This window comes from Notechis scutatus, chromosome Z, assembly GCF_049901735.1.
Source record: "Notechis scutatus isolate UNSWTSFEM ecotype Mainland chromosome Z, rNotScu1.2, whole genome shotgun sequence".
NCBI lineage: Eukaryota > Metazoa > Chordata > Lepidosauria > Squamata > Elapidae > Notechis > Notechis scutatus.
The window spans coordinates 2,905,379-2,924,000 of NC_142025.1; the positions used below are offsets into that span (position 1 = coordinate 2,905,379).

Sequence of the window (18,622 nt, forward strand, 5' to 3'; positions counted from 1 at the left end):
TTTTCCCACATTAATTCCCAACAAGAAAGATTCGGGTTTATATTCTATTTTAATTTCACACATCTCTTCTAACCATTTCTGGATTTTCTGCTAGAACATTTGGGCTTTCTTACAGTTCCACCATAGATGACAATACATTCCATTTTCCATATTACACTTCCCACATATAGGGAATAGATTTGGGTACATTTTAGCCAATTTTGATGGTGGATTATTCCATCTATAAAACATTTTATATAAGTTTTCTTTAAACGACGTAGCCAAAGTTATTTTTTTGTTTTGATACCATAAGATTTGCCATTTATCCAAGTTTATACTATGCCCAAAGTCTTTCATCCATGCCAACATTGTTTCTTTTTCTTTTTCTTCTTCTAGTTTACATTCCAATAACACTTTATACATTTTCTTCATCAATTTCTCATCTGTTCCCAATAAAGTTTCATCCAATTATGCTTTACTCCTACTAATTCCCCATTCTTTCATGTCTTTTGCATACCTCGATTGGAGTTGTAAGTAAGCCCACCATTCTATATCCACTCCTTGGTCTTTCAGGTCTTGCCTCGATTTTAATTCTCCTCTCTTATTTATAATATCATCATAAGTAATAATTTTCCCTTTGAGGAACAAATGTGGGTACATCAAAACTTCCAATGTGGATAGCCATATATTTGTCGTTTCATTTTGTTCCATGTGGTTATCAAGTCTTCCTAATTTTGTGTCTTTGGAAATATCTATGAACCTCTTGTTTGTCCTGCCATGGAAAAATGTGCCATCCTACCTGTAAATTATAATCTTCTAAAGCCAACATTCTTTTGTTCTTGAGATTTATCCAATCTTTTACCCATGTCGGAATTGCAGCTCTATAATACATTTCCCAACCAGGCAAGCCAAAATCATCCCTTTCTGTGGTATCTTGCAGCAATTTTAATTTAATTCTAGGGTTGTTGTTTTTTTTGCCATATAAATTTCAATATTAATTTATCCAAATCATCAAAGATTTTTTTTCTAATTTTATGGGGGCATTTTGGAAGAGAAACAATAATTTTGGTAATATATTCATTTTTATGATTGCTATTCTGCTGATAAAAGATAATCTTAATTTGTCCCATTTTTCCAAATCTTTTGCTATTCGTTTAATCAGTGGGGTATAATTCTCATCTTTAACTATTGTACATCTTGCAGAAATCATAATCCCCAAGTATTTTACTTTATTTGTTATCTGGATGTCCATTATCCTAGTTAGTGTTTCCTTTTGTTTATTTGTCATATTTTTTGTAATTATTTTTGTTTTTTCCCTATTCATTTTTAGCCCCGCAACTTTTCCAAATTCTTCTAAGTTTTCTATGAGTTTTGGTCCTGAAATTTGTGGATCTTCTAAAATAAAAACTAAATCGTCAGCAAAGGCTTGCAATTTACTTTTAATCCTTTTATCTTTTCTGATTATTCTCGTTAACACTTCTAGAGTCAAAATAAACAAAAGTGGGGAAATTGGACATCCCTGCCTTGTCCCTTTTTGTATTTCAAATTTATTTGTTATTTCCCCATTCACCAAAATTTTAGTTTCTTGTTTATTATATAGTGCCAAAATCACGTTTAAATATTTTTTATCCAGAGTCCATGTACCTAATTTGTTGCAAAATAAAATTCCATTTTACGTTATCAAATGCATTCTTAGCGTCTAAAAACAATAATGCCACCTGATCACCACTATGATCTTCATAATATTCGATAATGTCCAGAATTGTCTTTATATTATTTTTAAGATGTCGATGTGGAAGAAATCCATTCTGATCTGTGTGGATAAATTCATTTAAATTTTTTAAAAGTCTATCAGCTATTATAGTTACAAAAATTTTGTAATCCACATTTAGGAGAGATATTGGTCTATAATTTCCAATTGTGAGGGCGATCTGGCTGTGACATCTGTCACTCCATTGATCACCAGGGTTGATTCGGCTGATCTGGCTGGCTAGGCGGGTGTCCCCTTTCTCCCTCATCGCTCCATGTGCGTGCTCCTGAAGCTGCACGCTCAGTGGAAGAGGATGACCATCCCAGATAGGAGTGTACCAATCTTTGGTCAAGGGTATACGATAGCTACGCTCCTCTGCGAGAACCTCCAAACAAGCTCAAGGTCCTTTTGGCAATCTTCTGACAAGCACAGTCAATGGGGAAGCCAGATTCACTTCACAGCCATGTTACTAACTTAAGAACGGCAGTGATTTCACTTAACAACTGGCAAGAAAGGTTGTAAAATGGAACAAAACTCTCTTAACAATTATCTCTCTGAGGCTGAGCAACAGAAATTTGGGGCTCAGTTGTGATCATAAGTCAAGGACTACTTGTAGTAGAAAGTTGGGTCTAATATAAGTGAAGAAGTGTAGATCAGATACAGGAACGTTTCCATTTCAATTATAATTACTATAATTATATATTATTAAAGTATTCCTTATACTTTATATCTCCAATATATCTCTGCTTTTTAAAAGCCTGTTCCATTCCAACATTTCTTGAAGCAATCAGTGAATACAGGTAGTCCTTGACTTATGACCACAATTGGGAACATAATTCCATTGCTAAATATGGTGGTTGTTAAATGAGCTGTGCCTGATTTTACAATCTTGCCATTGTTGTTAAATGAATCAGCTTTCCAGCTTGTTTTTGACAAGCAAAGTCAATGAGGGAAGCTGGATTCATTTAACGATTATATGATTCACTTAACAATTATAGTTTCACTCAACAACTGTGGCAAAAATGTCATAAAAAGAGGTGCAACTCATTTAACAGCTGCCTCAGTTAGAAATAGAAATTTTGGGCTCAAATGTGGTCATAAGTTGAGGACTACTTGTAGTGATATAATAAGTCCATATTCAAACATAAACGTAACAATTTATCTGTCCTTCCTGGTGGCCATCTAACTAAACCTCAAGATCCACATCTTACTATTCCACCAGGAATTTTTTTCTACTAATATATAAAATAAAACTGTGAATAATTCCCCAATGCACATTAATGATTGCAAGGAACACAAACTCCATAACCTTCATAAAAAACTGTTTCATTTTGATTCCTTAGCCCGGGACATCAAGATTATAAAACCATTGGAAGATGTTGAAGTGAGCGAAAAAGAAAGTGCTTCTTTCCTTTGCGAGATTTCGCATGATGATGTCCAAACCCAGTGGTTCAGTAACAAAAACAAAATCCGGGCTGGAGAGAACATCAAATTACGTCAAGAAGGTAGGAAGAAGAGAATTGAAAAGTGGTGGTTTCTGAGCTTGGTTGTTTGTTTGCAGACATTGCATGAGTCCACTAGGTAACGTCAATCCATGTGAGGGAGTGTGGAGTTTGCTCTCTTTTTACCTACAGCTGCTTGCTGTAAATAAAAAGAACAGTGTTGGTCAGGTGTAGGGTTTTTTTTCTTGGTAGTTTCTTGATCAGGGTATTATTGTTTTCTGCTCGATTGTTTGTACAATAAGACCTTCAAGGTCCCTTCCAACTCTGTTTATTCTGTAATCTTGGCAGTTCCTTAAATGGGGAGAAGGTTCTGCCAAAGTGAGTGGCAAGCTTTTGTCTTAATGTAGATGACTTTTACTTGTTTTATGGATGAATCATGGATGACCTATAACTTGGAGACTGTCTTTTTGTGTGCAGGGAAAAGTCACACACTGGTTTACCGCAGTGTGGAGTTGCAGGATTCCGCAGAAATAAAATTTGTGGCCGAAGCTGCACAATCTCAAGCTCAACTTAAAGTCAAAGGTAAGGAGTGACTTCATAATTCAGTGATTTTTTTTCAAAAAGTGTATTTTCAAACTAGCTACAGATAGTCCTTGCCTTACGACCACAATTGAGCCCCAAATTTCTGTTGTAGAGCAAGACAGTTGCTATCACATTTTACGAACTTTCTTACACAGTTGTTAAGAGAATCTGTATTTCCCATTGAATTTGCTTGTAGAAGGTCGCAAGAGGGGATCACGTGACTCCGTGCAACTATCATAAATATGTGTCAGTTGCCAAGCATCTGAATCACATGATCATGGCGATGTTGCGATGGTTGTAAATGTGAAAAATAGCAACAACAATAACACTTAGACTTATATACCGCATCACAGTGCTTTCCAGCCCTCTCTAAGCAGTTTACAGAGTCAGCCTCTTGGCCCCAACAATCTGGGTCCTCATTTCACCGACCTCGGAAGGATGGAAGGCTGAGTCAACCTCCAGCCTGGTGAGATTTGAACTGCCTTTTTGCAGGCAGCCAGCAGTCAGTAGTACTGCAGTCTAATCACTGCACCACCGTGGCTCATAAAAATGGTCATAAGTCACTTTTTTCAGTGCCGTTGTAACTTATAACAATCATTAAATGAATGAGAGAACTATCTGTTTTATCCACATTGAATTCTCTGCAAAGTTACATCAATGACCTTCTTCTGTTCTCTTCCTTCAGAACTACCAGTCAAGATAATTAAACCCCTACGGGTGAAGATAGCCATAGAAAGACACCGAGGTTTTATGGAATGCCAAGTTTCTCGTCCAAATGCCATCGTTAAGTGGTTCAAGGGGGACCAAGAACTCCATCCCAGCCAGAAGTATGAGATGGTGAGCGATGGGACCTACCGGAAACTTATCATCAATGAGACCGAGTTTGAGGATGAGGGGATTTACACCTGCAATGCCGTGGATGATAAGAGCAGTGCTCAGTTCTACGTAGAAGGTACATATGTTGGACTATGAAAGCCACAGGTCATAGCATCGACTTCAGTGGCACCAAAACCCTAGCTACTATAGAAAACCCCGGCTACAGAATCATCAGAGAAGCCATAGAGATTGATAAAAGACCTAATAGTATGAATAGAAGAGATGACTCCACCAGACTATCAATCATCTGGAAGCCTGCACTCACAAACAAAAAAATCTCTATACCATAATCCAGGCAAGCACCTGGACACAAACAACCCCTCCTAATACCTCCAGTCCAAACACGCCCCAGCCAGCTACCCAAATAAAACCTAGCTTCCTAATAAATAATTATCGGCCATTCACAAGAAACCAAGCTGCACTAAGAAACCCCAATGCACAAAACACAATGTTGCCAACCAATCAAGAACACAGCAACTCGAAGACCGATAAAAACAGACCTAGACTCCCAGCCAATCAAGATGAGGAAAATATCATTCAAATAAAGCAAAAATCCAGCACCAAATTCAAACAAAAAATGGCTGCTAAGCCTGACACACAAGATTAAAAAGAACCCAATACAGAAGCCTGAGGATGGCAGATGAGATTCTGCCGAAACGTCGCTATAATAAAAGCACAAATATTAAGACGTGGGAAAATACCCGAAGAAACCTAAATACCATACATATAAATACCCATGAAAACATAAGAAAGCATATATATGTGTGTGTGTATGTATGTATGTATGTATGTATGTATGTATGTATGTATGTATGTATGTATATACCTTTCTTGGTGTGTGTGTGTGTGTGTGTGTATATATATTCCCACGTCATTATAGTTGTGCTTTTAAAGTTGTGAGTCAGATGAACACAATAGAGAAGCCTGATGATGGCGGATGAGATTCTGCCGAAACGTTGCTACAACTTTAAAAGCACAACTATAATGACGTGGGAAAATACCCGAACAAAGTTGAATACCATACATGTAAGTACCGCGAAAACTTAAGAAAGTGTGTGTGTGTGTGTGTGTGTATATATACACACACACACACACACACACACACACACATATATCCACCAAGAAAGGCACCAGGTCTTACTTTCGGGGGAGATGTCTTTCACTGAATCATCTCACTTGCATGCATTGTCCCCGGCCTCCTTTTTGCTGTCAGAGGCCTTCAGGATCTTCTGCAGCTGACAAGACTTTCCTAAAGGCTGCTACAGTCCTTAACAGAGCTCCAGATTGATCTGGAGCTCTGTTATCGGCTGCAGAGGTCCTTAGGAAAGCCTTGCTGACCTTGCTGGCTGCAGAAAAAATGGGCCGGCAAGACAGGTGTTGGGGTGTGCGAGGCCTGGCTGCAGGTAAGGTAAGTAGTAGGGCAGCTCCACCTCCCATCCTCCCCAACTTAATTTTTACCTGTACACCTCTCTCTATGTCATGCACCCCAGAGTGGGCAGGGTCTTAATTGGGGATTATTTTGGGGGGTAGAATTTATATTGGGCACATTTGTAAAATCAACTTAGGGCTTATTTTGGGGGTAAGCTTTTTTTTTTCTGGGGAAACGTAGTTGTTAAGTGAATCACTGCAGTCGTTAAGTTAGTCCCATGATTGTTAAGTGAATCTGGCTTCTCCATTGGTTTTGCTTGCCAGAAGTTCGCAAAAAGTGATCCCACAATCCCAGGACATTGCAACTGTCATAAATATGAGTCAGTTGCCAAACATCTGAATTTTGCTCATGTGACCATGAGGATACTGCAATGGTCCTAAGTGTAAAAAAATGGTCACAAGGCACTTTTTTCAGTACCATTGTAACTTCAAACTGTCACTAAATGAATGATTGTAAGTCGAGGACTACTGGTATCTTAGAAAGCTCTTTTTGTTTCAACACTGATGACTTGAAAAACTTGGGGATTTCCAAGTCCCCAAGCTCCACTAGCGATGACCAAGCAATCAACTTTGTCTTCCATTATTTCTCTTCAGAACAAACCATCAACATCGTGAAGGAGCTGAGAGACGTGGAGGTAATGGAACCAGCTGAAGCCCGCTTTGAGTGCGAAATCTCCGTCCATTCCGTGAAGCCCCCCAAATGGTCTCTCCGTGGGGAAGTGCTACAGAAGGGCCCAAATGTCATCATAGAGCAAGAGGGGAAAATCCATCGGCTGATCTTGAGGAAAACCAATGTGGATATGACAGGCACCATCCAATTTGCCATTGGAAAGTCCAAATCCTTGGCTGATCTGGTGGTCAAAGGTAAGGTAGAAGTCCTACCAAGTTTAAAACAGTCACGGAAGACTTTGTGGGTGGTGACAGGGGTTGGACCTGGATGCTTATTTTGAATGGAATGGGATGGAGTAGAGTGGGTGAGAGAGGTGGAATGGAATGGAGTGGGGTAGGGTGGAATGGAGTGGAGTGGGGTGGGATGGGATGCAATGTGACATGACGTGATGTAACAGGATGGGATGGATTGGGATGGGGTGGGGTAGAATGTGAGAGGAGAGAATAAAATATAGAAAGAACAGAATAGAGCAGAGTTTATAAAATAGAATGAAATGGAACATAACAGAATAGAATAGAATATTAAAACAGAACAAAATAGAATACAGGTAACCCTCAACATGGCCAAAATTCACCCCAAAACTTCTCTTGCTAAGTGAATCATTTATTAAATGAATTTTGTCCCATTTGTTTACTTTTCTTACCACAGTTGTTAAGAGAATCACTGTAGTTGTTAAGTTAGTAATGTGGTTGTTAAGTTAACCTGGCTTCCCCCTTCTGACTTTGCTTGTCAGAAGGTCACAAAAAATGATCACGTGACCCAGGACATTTCAGCCATCATAAATACGAGTCAGTTGCCAGGTTGTCTGAATTTTGATCACGTTACCATGAGGATGCTGCAATGATCATAAGTGTGAAAAATGGTCCTAAGTCACTTTTTTCAGTGCCATTGTAACTTTGAATGGTCACTAAATGAACTGTTGTAAGTCAAGGGCTATCTGTAATACAGTTGGAAATGACCGTGAAGGTCTTCTAGTCCAGTTACACCAAGGAACCAGGGGTGGGATTCAAATTTTTTAACAACCGGTTCTGTGGGCGTGGCTTAGTTGATGGGCATGGCTTGGTGGTCATGTGACTGAGTGGACATGGCTTGGTGATCATGTTATTGGATGGGCGTGGCCAACTCAATATCACTCATATCTAGGCACGCATCTCCTCGCCTGGGCTCTCATGACTGTGGGGATGCTGCAACAGTCGTAAGTGTGAAAAATGGTCATAAGTCACTTTTTTCAGTGCCATTGTAACTTTGAACGGTCACCAGCAAAGGAGGGGGGAAAAACTCCAGAGAAGTTTCTGAGACAGGAAGTCTTGTCCTGCCAAGAACGTAATAAGGGTTAACGGAGAGGCAGTTTCTGTAAGCAACACCAGAATGTTTCTTTCCTGCCTTCCTTACAGGATTAGGCCAGGAATTTCTTCTAACAACCGGTTCTCCAAACTGCTTAGAATGTTAACAGCCGGTTCTAGAGAATAGGTGTGAACTGGTAGAATCCCATCCCTGCAAGGAACCTATAGTTTAACTCTTAGCTACAAAGATTCTCTTGTATAAATAGAATCAATAGACTCAATTCAGATTTGATTTGGCCAAAGATTCAATAATGAAACAGCATCAAAATTTTGGTAGCTGCCTTATTTGTTTGAGCAAACTGGAAAGTATTAGTGATGGTAACCCCTTTGGATAATTTCAAGGGTTTTTCTAGATTTGGAAGAGGCATCTTTTTGAAACCATGGGGGTAGCAAAGGAAAATGATATAAAAGAAATCCAGTCCAAAATTTTGCAACACAACTGTTGTAGAGAAGGGATACAACCACACAAATTGGGCAATAATTTCTCAGATTATGAGCCTGCATGACCTCAAACTGGGTAAAATTCTGGGAATTGTGATTGGAAAATGTTTGGAGGTACCGAGTTCATAAAATTATGTAGCTTTTGAGGAACCACAACGATTCTAGTTGGAGGAGAATGTGTCACAATTTAATTCAGTCTTTGCATGAGTCCTCTTGGTTTCAAAGGTGACCTTCTTCATCTTGTCTCTGTAGATATTCCGGTGATCTTCACCAGACCTCTAGAAGACAGGACAGTCCTGGAAACGCATTCGGTGGTCCTCTCTTGTGACTTCAAGCCATCCCCAAAAGAGGTTGAGTGGTACAGGAACCACACATTGCTGGAACCTTCTGAGAAATTTAAGATGAAGAGGGAGAAGTTCACAGCAGAGCTCAAAATCCTGAGATTGACTGTCGGGGATTCAGGTGTCTACCGATGCAAAGCCGGAAGCGCAGAGACGAAAGCCACGTTGACCATTTTGGGTAGGTTGATGGGATAGGATTTCAGGATCCTTTCAGGATTTACCTTATGTAGGAGGCCAAAAGGGGTGGACTAGAATTCACTGTCTCCTGGAGATTGGCCCTAGCTGGCTTTCATTCCTAAAGAGGGACTAGAACTCACTTTCCCCAGTGATTGGCACAAAGTCACCCAGCTGGCTTCATGTCTAAAGTGGGACTAGACTCTCAGTCTCTTGGTGATTGTTCCAAAATCATCCAGCTGGCTTTGGTATCTAAAGCGGGATTAGATCTTACCATTTTTTGGTGATTGGTCCAAGTCTCCCAGCTGGATTTCATGCCTAAGGCAGGACTAGAACTCATCATCTCGTGGTGATTGGCTCAAAGTCCCCCAGCCGGCTTTCGAGATTAAGGTGGGACTAATTGTCCCAAAGTCAGCTAGCTGGCTTTCATGGCTAAGCTGGAACTTGAACTCATGGTCTCCTGCTTTTTAGCCTGGTACCTTAACCATGAGACCAAACTGGCTCTATGTGTGTTACAACGTGTGGAAGCAGCGACCAAGCTATGTACGGAATGGAGCAATGTCCTCTTGACTTCTCCTTCCTTGCCATAGAACGCAAAGTGGAGATCACCAAACATCTGCAGGATGTGGAGGTTGATGAAGAGAGCTTGGCCACCTTCTCCTGTGAGTTGTCTGAAGATTGTGAGGATGTTGAATGGTTCCTCAATGACACCCACCTCTTCCCCAACAACTTCAATGAGATAAAGCATTTGGGCAAGTCCCACAGCCTGACGCTGAAGCATGTCACACCAGAAGACAGTGGGACAGTGACCATCAAAGTTCAGAAGAAAACCTCTGAGAGCACCCGGCTGAAGGTGAAAGGTGAGTTTCTTCCAGGGTTTTTGAGGTCTGAGGAGGCAGTTTAGTCAGTGGCCTTGAGATATCCTTCTTCCATCTTGGCAGATGAAATCCATGGGCACACCTTGAAGCCATGGGAGAGCTTCAGGCAGGTGGGGTCCTTGGTGCTCTCTGAACTTGATTGTTTTCTTGAGATGTTTCATAACCCAATTAGGTTAGTTCCTTGATTGGGCTGTTGTTTACTCTTTGTCTGCATTTATTTGTTTATTTATTAGATGTGTTCCCTGGACATCTCCTCTAGAGTCCGTAGTTCCTTGACGGGGTGGTTGTTTATGGTTTGGTTGTTGGTCTAGTGATAATCTTGGTTGTAATCTCTGCTTCAGGCCCATCGCACTGCTGCTCCTTTCCCATGCTCAATTTTTTTCCTTATCTTCTTCCCTATCTAGAAATGTTCTGAAGAACTAAAAATTTCAGATCCTCTGGATGGCCTATTATTAAACTCACTTTGTGTGTGTGTGTGTTCATGAGACCAAATGCTTCTGTAGATATGCTGATCTGCAGTATATATCCTACAGGTAGTCCTCAACTTATGACCACAACTGAGCTCCAAACTTCTGTAGCTAAGTGAAACATTTGTTAAATGAGTTTTGCCCCATTTTGCCACCTTTCTTGCCACAGTTGATAAGAGAATCACTGCATTTGTTAACATGGCTGTTAAGCAAATCCGGCTTCCCCATTGACTTTGCTTGTCAGAAGGTCGCAAAAGGGAATCACGTGACCCCGGGACACTGTAACCGTCATCAATATAAGTCGTCTGCCAAGCATCTGAATTTTGATCATGTGACTGTGGAGATGCTGCAATGGTTGTAAGTGTGAATAACATTCATAAGTCCCTTTATTTATAAGTCCCTTTATTTTGAGACTTTCTGACGAGCAAAGTCAATGGTCAGCGAGATTGTCCATCATGTGATTAACTAAACAACTGCAGTGATTCACTTAACAACTGTGGCAGGGAAGGTTGTAAAATGGGCAAAATTCACTTAACAAATGTCTCACTTAACAATGGGAATTTAGGGCTCAATTGTGGTTGTAAGTCAAGGACAACTTGTACTAAAATATCCTTATCACTTCCTCTTGTTAGTGAACATAAGCAGTTATGGCAAACTTTATTTTAAGAAGTTATTTTAATTTTCAGAGTGGTGAAAGCAATTTCCTTTTAAAGACTTATTGTTATCTCTGTTACCTCTGACACTGTCTTTGCACACTCTGTAGAATTGTGTGAATTATCTCCCAGTTCATACAATTCAACAGAGGAACATTGATCAAGATTACTTATGTTAGCCTGACCAACAGTATGGCTTCTAAATACACCTTTGTCGCCATCTTCTGCAGAGAAGCCAGCCGTTTTCATGAAATCTCTGGATGACGTGGTTGCTGAGGAACGAAGCACTATCACACTGGAGTGTGAAGTCTCAAAATCAAAAGTGAAACCGGTGTGGAAGAAGGAAGGGGTGGAACTAACCCCAGGAGATAAATATGAGATGCTGCAATCTGGGAAAACCCTGGGACTCACCATCCGAGATCTCGGCAAGGATGATGCTGGATGGTACACGTGTGACCTTGGGATGGACATCGCCAAGTCTAAAGTCATCATTCAAGGTACTCATAATTGGGAAACCCAGAATGAGTCAGGAGAGCATCATTCTTCATTTTTTTTTACAGTTGTGGGCTTCCAGATCTCTTGGAGTTCCACGATTGTAGGATAAGGATCCAGTGACACAACTGTAGGGCATTGTGTGGGAGAGGTCTTGCCCTCATAGGGATGTCCACAGTGTTTGATCACCATGATATGAAAGAGGTGTTGAGACTCTAGAAAGATTGTTGAGACACTAGAAAGAGGTGTTGAGACTCTACAAAGACCACACATAGAATATTACATCCAGTTTTGGTTGCTATGATATAAAAATATGCTGAGACTCTGGAAAGTGTGCAGAGAAGAGTGACAAAGATGATTAGCGGGCTGGAGGCTAAAACATACAAAAAACGATTGTTGGAATTGGGTATGTCTAGTTTAAGGAAAAGAAGGACTAGGGGTGATATGAGAGCAGTCTTCCAATATTTGAGAGGCTGCCACAAAGAAGAGGGAGTCAATATATTTTCCAAAGCACCAGGAGGCAAGACAAGGTTATCAAATCAGTCATGCTTCTATGGTAGCTGCTTTATCATTATCACGACAATGACTCAGTGCTTATTGACAGTTGTAACCTGAGAACTCTCCAATTGATTGAGGGTCTCAAGAATCAGCTAATGCTGTTTTATTTTAATCATTTTAATGGGTTTTTAAATTTAAGTTAGTCCTCAACTTATGACTACAATTGAGACCAAAATTTGTGTTGCTAAGATAGACATTTGTTAAGTGAATTAAGTTAGTCACATGGTTATTAAGTGAATCTGGCTTCCCCATTGACTTGGCTTGTCAGAAGGTCGTAAAAGGGGATCCCATGTCCCTGGGACATTGCAACCGCCATAACTATGAGTCATTTGGAAGTGTTAGAATTTTGATCACATGATCACAAGGATGCTGCAACAGTTATAAATGTGAAAAACAGCCGTGTCACTTTTTTCAGTGCAGTTGTAACTTTGAATGGTCACTAGATAAACTGTTGTAAGTCAAGGATTTCTGGTAATTATTTTGATTTAACCTACTTCTTATTTCACCACAGAGCTAAATATCGGCATCACAAAGCGTCTAAAAAGTGTTGAAGTGCAGGAAGGAGAGGGTTGTAGCTTCGAATGTGTCCTCTCACATGAGAGTCTGGATGGTTGTCAGTGGCTAATCAATGGGAATGAAGTCAGCCATGATGCCCGATTCCGAGCCTTCAACAAAGGAAGGAAATACACCCTCACAATCAAGAAAACCTTAATTACCGATGCCGGTGAAGTAGTTTTTTCCGTCCGCGATTTAAAATCCAAAGCATCTCTAGCGGTGAAAGGTATGAAATGGGGAGGGAACTATGACTGTATTAAAATAAGACAGATGGAGTAGAGAGTCCATGAAATCATCAGCCAGGGTGGGGTCTTGCGGGCTCCCTGAACTTGGGGATTTCCTTGCAAATATTTCATGTTTCAGGAACATTTTCTTAAAGGAAAAATAACAAACTTGTCAAATCAGTGTGTATGTGTGTGAGAGAGAGAGGGGGTGGGAGAGAGGGAGGGAGAGAGAGACATGGTAGAGATGATAGATATAGAGATATAGAAAGGAGAAAGATATATATATATATATATATATATATATATATATATATATATATATATATATGAGAGAGAGAGAGAGAGAGAGAGAGAATCTATCTCCTACCTCTTCTCTCTGAATTAGATAGCTAAAAAGATGGATAAATAGTTAGATGGATGATTGGATAGAGAGACAGAGAGATGAATAGGTATATAGAGAAAAATAGAAAGAGATACAGAGATAGATAATTGGATGTCTAATTGAATAGATAAATAGATGTAGATTTGAGAGAGAGAGAGAGATGGATAGCTAGATAGTTGGATAGCTGAAGAAGAGAGGAAGAGAGAGAGAGACGTGGATGAATGGATTATTGGATAGATAGTTGATAGACAGATAGACAGAGATATACATAAGTAATTGCTTTATTTTCCCATATCTAGTTACTTTACCATATCTAAACACTTAAAGTCCCCACAAAGTCCTAGAAAAACTCATGAGAGCCAATAGAGATAATTTCTACAACATGAGGCTGCACGCATGCAGCCATTTCATAATCATGGTCTAAATCTAGCCTTAGTTTTTCTATCTGTAATAGTTGCAGACATGCAACAGTCAGTCACAAATCTTGTGTCTTTTCTCTGACTTAGTTTCCCAATCTTTTGTTCTCCATAGAAAAACCCGCAGAATTCACAAAACAGCTGGAGGACAAGTCCACTTTGGTGGGACGTGAAGTCAGCCTAAGTTGTGACTTATCCAGATGGGACAACAACCTGAAGTGGAAGAAGGATGGCAAAGAGATTCGGAGGAGTCAAAAATACGACCTACGTCAGGAAGGCACCCGGTCGATTTTAATCATCCATGACACCACAATGAAAGATGGTGGAGAATATACCTGCGAGACTGAATTTTCCAAAACAAAAGCCACGCTATCGGTGGAAGGTCAGTTATAGGGCTGCAGGTAGTCCTCAACTTACAACAGTCCATTCAAAGTTACAGTGGCACTAAAAAAAGTGACTTAGGACCATTTTTCACACTTATGACCATTACAGTTGTTGAGTTAGTGATGTGGTTGTTAAGTAAATCTGGATTTTCCCATTGACTTTGCTTGTCAGAAGTTTGTAAAAGTTGATCACATGACTCTGCAACACTGCAACCATCATAAGTATGAGTCAGTTGCCAAGTGTCTGAATTTTAATTACGTGATCATAGGGAAGTTGCAGCAATTGTAAGTCGGACAAATGGTCATAAGTCACTTATCCACTGCTGTTGTAACTTTGAATGGTCATTAAACAAACGGTTGCAAGTCGAAGACTTGTAATTGGATGGAAAGAAGGTAATTCATTGAATTTCACACATTGAACTCATACTTATGGCCAGTAGTTATTATACATAAGCAAACAAATAAATGGATTTATTTCTCTTACTAAAATTTGATGGGATCTTTGATTTCATCTGTTCCAGAAGCTGGAAACTGCTTTGTGAAGGATCTTGAGGACTTGAAGGTGGAGGAGAACAAGAATGCCACCCTCACTTGCGAAACCAAGAAACCAACTTCTTCTGTGACATGGAGGAAAGGCATTCTTGACCTTCAAACTAGCCAGAAATATGAGATCAGCCAAAAAGGGACAGTCTTGCAACTCCTCATCAAAGACCTTAAAGAAAATGATAGTGACATCTACACTTGTGACATTGGTGACAGCCAATCCAGTGCAAAGCTGGTGGTGCAAGGTAGGATTGGTGGTGTGAGGTAGGATTGGTTTCAGTCGTGTAGAAATAAAACCAGAGAGAAGTAGCTAATTAAGTATAGGTGGTCCTCGACATATGACCACAACTGAGCCCCATATTTCCATTGCTAAGCAAGACAGTTGTTAGTTTTGCCTCATTTTATGTCCATTCTGGCCATAGTTGTTAGGTGAATCATTGCTATTATTAAGTTGGTCATTGACTTTGCTCATCAGAAAGTCACTAAAAGGGACCACATGATCTTGGGACACTGCAACCGTCATAAGTGTCCAAATTTTAATCACATGATCCTGGGAATGTTGTAATGGTCATAAGTGTAAAAAAATGGTCCTTAGTCACTTTTTTCAGTCCTCTTGTAACTTTGAACAGTCACTAAATGAACTGTTATAAGTCAAGGGCTATCTGTACATCAATATGATTAGTTTAAAGAAAAAAGGATAATGATTTATTTCTCTTCCTTTCTGTTCTTCCATCTTTTTTGTTTTTGCATTTTAGGCCTGCCGGTAGTTTTTAACCAAGAACTGCAAAGCAAGGAAGCCCAGGAAGGGAATAAAGTCCGTCTTACTTGTGAGCTTAACAAACCAGATGTGCCTGTGCAGTGGATGAAAGGCAATATAGTCCTGGAAGCAGGGGACAAATATGAATTCAAGCAAAGGGGTCCTGTGGCCGAGCTCGTCATCCGGGACGCAAAGCCGTCGGATGCAGGGGAATATATTTGCAAGAGTGGAGACCTGAAGACTTCTGCGCGAGTGGAAGTGACAGGTAGGGGACCTTTGCTAACATTGGCCAGTACTGAAAGCGGTTTTGGACTTAATTGTCTTCTGAAGTTCTCCATCCCAGAGATGGATAGAGAAAAATGGGGTGGATAATCTCAGGGTCTCGAGAGAAAGAGGGTTTTTCTCAAGTGTCTCTTTTGATTTTATGAAAAGGCTGAGATGAATGCTTGGACAATGGTGGACCGAGGGCTGGACTAGATGAGTACAATTCAGCTGAGTGTTGCTTATGTTCATCTCATATCTCACATCACAATCTTATATCTCATTCACGATACCTGATTCTCGTATCTCGTATCTCATCTCATATGTCATACCTCATATCTCATATCTCAAACCTCATATCTCAACTCTTATATCTCATATCTATCTCAATCTCATATCTTATACCTCATGTAGTATCCCATATGTCATGCCTCATATATCTCAGTCTCAAATCTCAGTCTCATATCTCACATACCTCCTCTCATACCTCACACCTCAATTTTAGACGTCATATCTCATACCTCATACCTCATGTCATATTTTGTACCCCCTCTCAGTTTCATATATATACCTCATACCTCATATCTCATTCATATCTCAATCTTATATCTCATATTTCATATCTTATATCTCATACCTCATATCTCATGTCTCGTAACTTGTATCTCATCTCAATTTCATACCTCATATCTCATTATTTATATCTCAATCTTATACCCCATATCCCATATCTCATACCTCAAATCTCTATGACATACCTCATATCTCATTTCTCAATCTCATACCTCATACTTTATATTTCAATCTCATATCATCTCATATCTCATTCATTTCATTATATCTCATTTCCTTGGTCTTTGATTGTTTTCTTTCAGACATCTCATGACCCAGTTGGCATCATCAGTGCTAGAATGGAGGGAGGGTTATAGACAGCAGGAGGAGGAGAGGAAGGACTAAGGTCCTTGGTACTTTTTGAACTTGGTTGTTTCCTTGCAGACGTCTCATTATCCAATTAGATAAGATTATCAGTGCTAGATGCTTTATTTATTTAGAAGATTTATTTATTGCACTCTGCTGCTGCCAAAACCATGTACAAACGCAATTTGCTTCCTGTTGCCATATCAGCTCATGTACGAATTTTCCTCCAAAACCTTACTTTGCCCCCTCCCTTATCCTGATCGTGCCTTGTAGCAGCCCCTGCCATTTTTAAGGAAGAGCTTAAGGATGTGGAAAAGAAAGAGGGCGAGACGGTCACTTTGCGCTGCGTCCTCGCCACGCCAGAGGTCAAAGTGGCATGGAAGAAAGGTGTGACTCTCCTTCGAGCGAGCGAGAAGTACGAGATGAAAAAGGACGGTTGTGTGGCTGAGCTGCTGATTCACCACGCACAACCTGAGGATGCAGGAAAATATACTTGTGATGCGGGAGAGAAACAGAGCACAGCTCAGATCAAAGTCCACGGTAGGGAAAGATGGTGGATACATTCCTTGTCTTCACTTGCCCTTTCCTCGTCTAAATGTCTGTGGGGATTCTCAATCATCCAGGACATGGTTATGCATTTTCAAAAGGCAACTGGACTTTGTTTTTCCTTGAAGAGATTTCACTTCTCATCCAAGAAGCTTCTTCAGTTCTGACTGAATGCTGGAAGATGGAAGGATTTATATTCCTTGCACACATCTGGTCATTAGTGCTCTCTCTGAGAGTCATTGAGACCATTTCAGGGGTTATCTGTGCCCTCGGGGCACCTTAATAGTGCAAATGGGTGGTGGAGCTTACAGTGCAGGGAGACATGCACAGATCTGTTCATTAGAGAGAAAAAAAGAACACTTCACAAACGCATGGCACAACATAGGACAACAAACCCATCAGGACCAGATTCTGCAGTCCATCTGCATTTGAAAGACAATGGTCACAGCAAAGTCCACATTCTGGACAGCGAGGACCACTGATTTGAAAGAGGGGTCAAAGAGACCATCTACATTAAGATTGAAAACCCTCTCTCAACAGAGTGGGACGGATACGACGCCACCTATCTCCTCTCCTTTCAGTAGTAACAAAAAGGTTCCACACCATTTGCACTATTCAAGTGACCCTGAGGGCACAGATAAACCCCCAAATGGCCTCAATGATTCTCAGAGAGAGTGCTAACGATCAGAAGACTGCAAGGAATAATGGTAGTCTTCTATTTATGACCATAGTTGAACCCAAAATTTCTGTTGTTAAGTGAAACATTTTAAGTGAGTTTTGACCCATTTTAGGACCTTTCTTGCTACAGTTGTTAAGTGAATCACTATAGTTGATAAATTAGTAACCTATTAAGTAAATCTGGCTTCCCCATTGACTTTGCTTGTCAAAAGATTGCAAAAGGTGATCACACGACCTTAGAACACAGCAATAGTCATAAGTATGAACCAGTTACCGAGCATCTGAATGTTGATAACATGAACCAGGGAATGCCGCAAAGTATGAAAAATGGTCATAAGTCACTTTTTTCAGAGCCGTTGTAACTTTGAAGGTCACTAAATCAATTGTTGTAAGTTGAGGACTACCTGTATAAATCCTTCCATCCTCCATAGCTCAGCCAGAACTGAAGAAGTTTCTTGGATGGGAAGCGAAATATCTTCAAAGAAAAACAAGAAAGTTCATTGCCTCTTGAAAAAGCACCATTGGGACTTCCTTCGTCTAATTTTTTGCTTTCTTATTTTCTTTGCTTTTTGCTAAAAATGAGGTCATTAACTCTTCAAAGTAGTCCAGATAAGAAGCACCTGCTAGGGCTATCTTTACAAGTAGTCCTCGACATATGGCTACAATTGAGGCCAGAATTTCCATTGATAAGCAAGGCACCTGTTATGGGAGTCATGCCGAATTTTACAACTGTTTTTGCTAGGGTTGTTGTTGAAGTAATTCCCCGTTAGGAGAATGAGCGCATAAAGGAGACGTAGCGAGAGTGGTGAAGAATAACACACAACTAGTACACAGATACACTGTATAGTAAAATGTAGGTTTTTACTTCCAATAAACGTTTAAGCA

The 18,622-nt window shown here is 40.1% G+C and overlaps 1 protein-coding gene across 3 annotated transcripts in view; it reads left to right on the forward strand.

Moving 5' to 3' along the window:
* The window catches only part of OBSCN (obscurin, cytoskeletal calmodulin and titin-interacting RhoGEF), a 257,509-nt gene that overhangs the window by 50,586 nt on the left and 188,301 nt on the right, over positions 1–18,622 (forward strand). For all 3 annotated transcript variants that reach the window (XM_087947096.1, XM_087947097.1, XM_087947098.1), the window contains 12 exons: positions 3,073–3,234; positions 3,649–3,753; positions 4,439–4,705; positions 6,652–6,921; positions 8,764–9,030; positions 9,617–9,886; positions 11,255–11,521; positions 12,586–12,855; positions 13,767–14,033; positions 14,556–14,822; positions 15,333–15,599; positions 16,787–17,053. In XM_087947096.1, the coding sequence (XP_087803222.1) occupies positions 3,073–3,234; positions 3,649–3,753; positions 4,439–4,705; positions 6,652–6,921; positions 8,764–9,030; positions 9,617–9,886; positions 11,255–11,521; positions 12,586–12,855; positions 13,767–14,033; positions 14,556–14,822; positions 15,333–15,599; positions 16,787–17,053 (2,946 nt within the window). The remainder of the gene's footprint in view (positions 1–3,072; positions 3,235–3,648; positions 3,754–4,438; positions 4,706–6,651; positions 6,922–8,763; positions 9,031–9,616; positions 9,887–11,254; positions 11,522–12,585; positions 12,856–13,766; positions 14,034–14,555; positions 14,823–15,332; positions 15,600–16,786; positions 17,054–18,622) is intronic.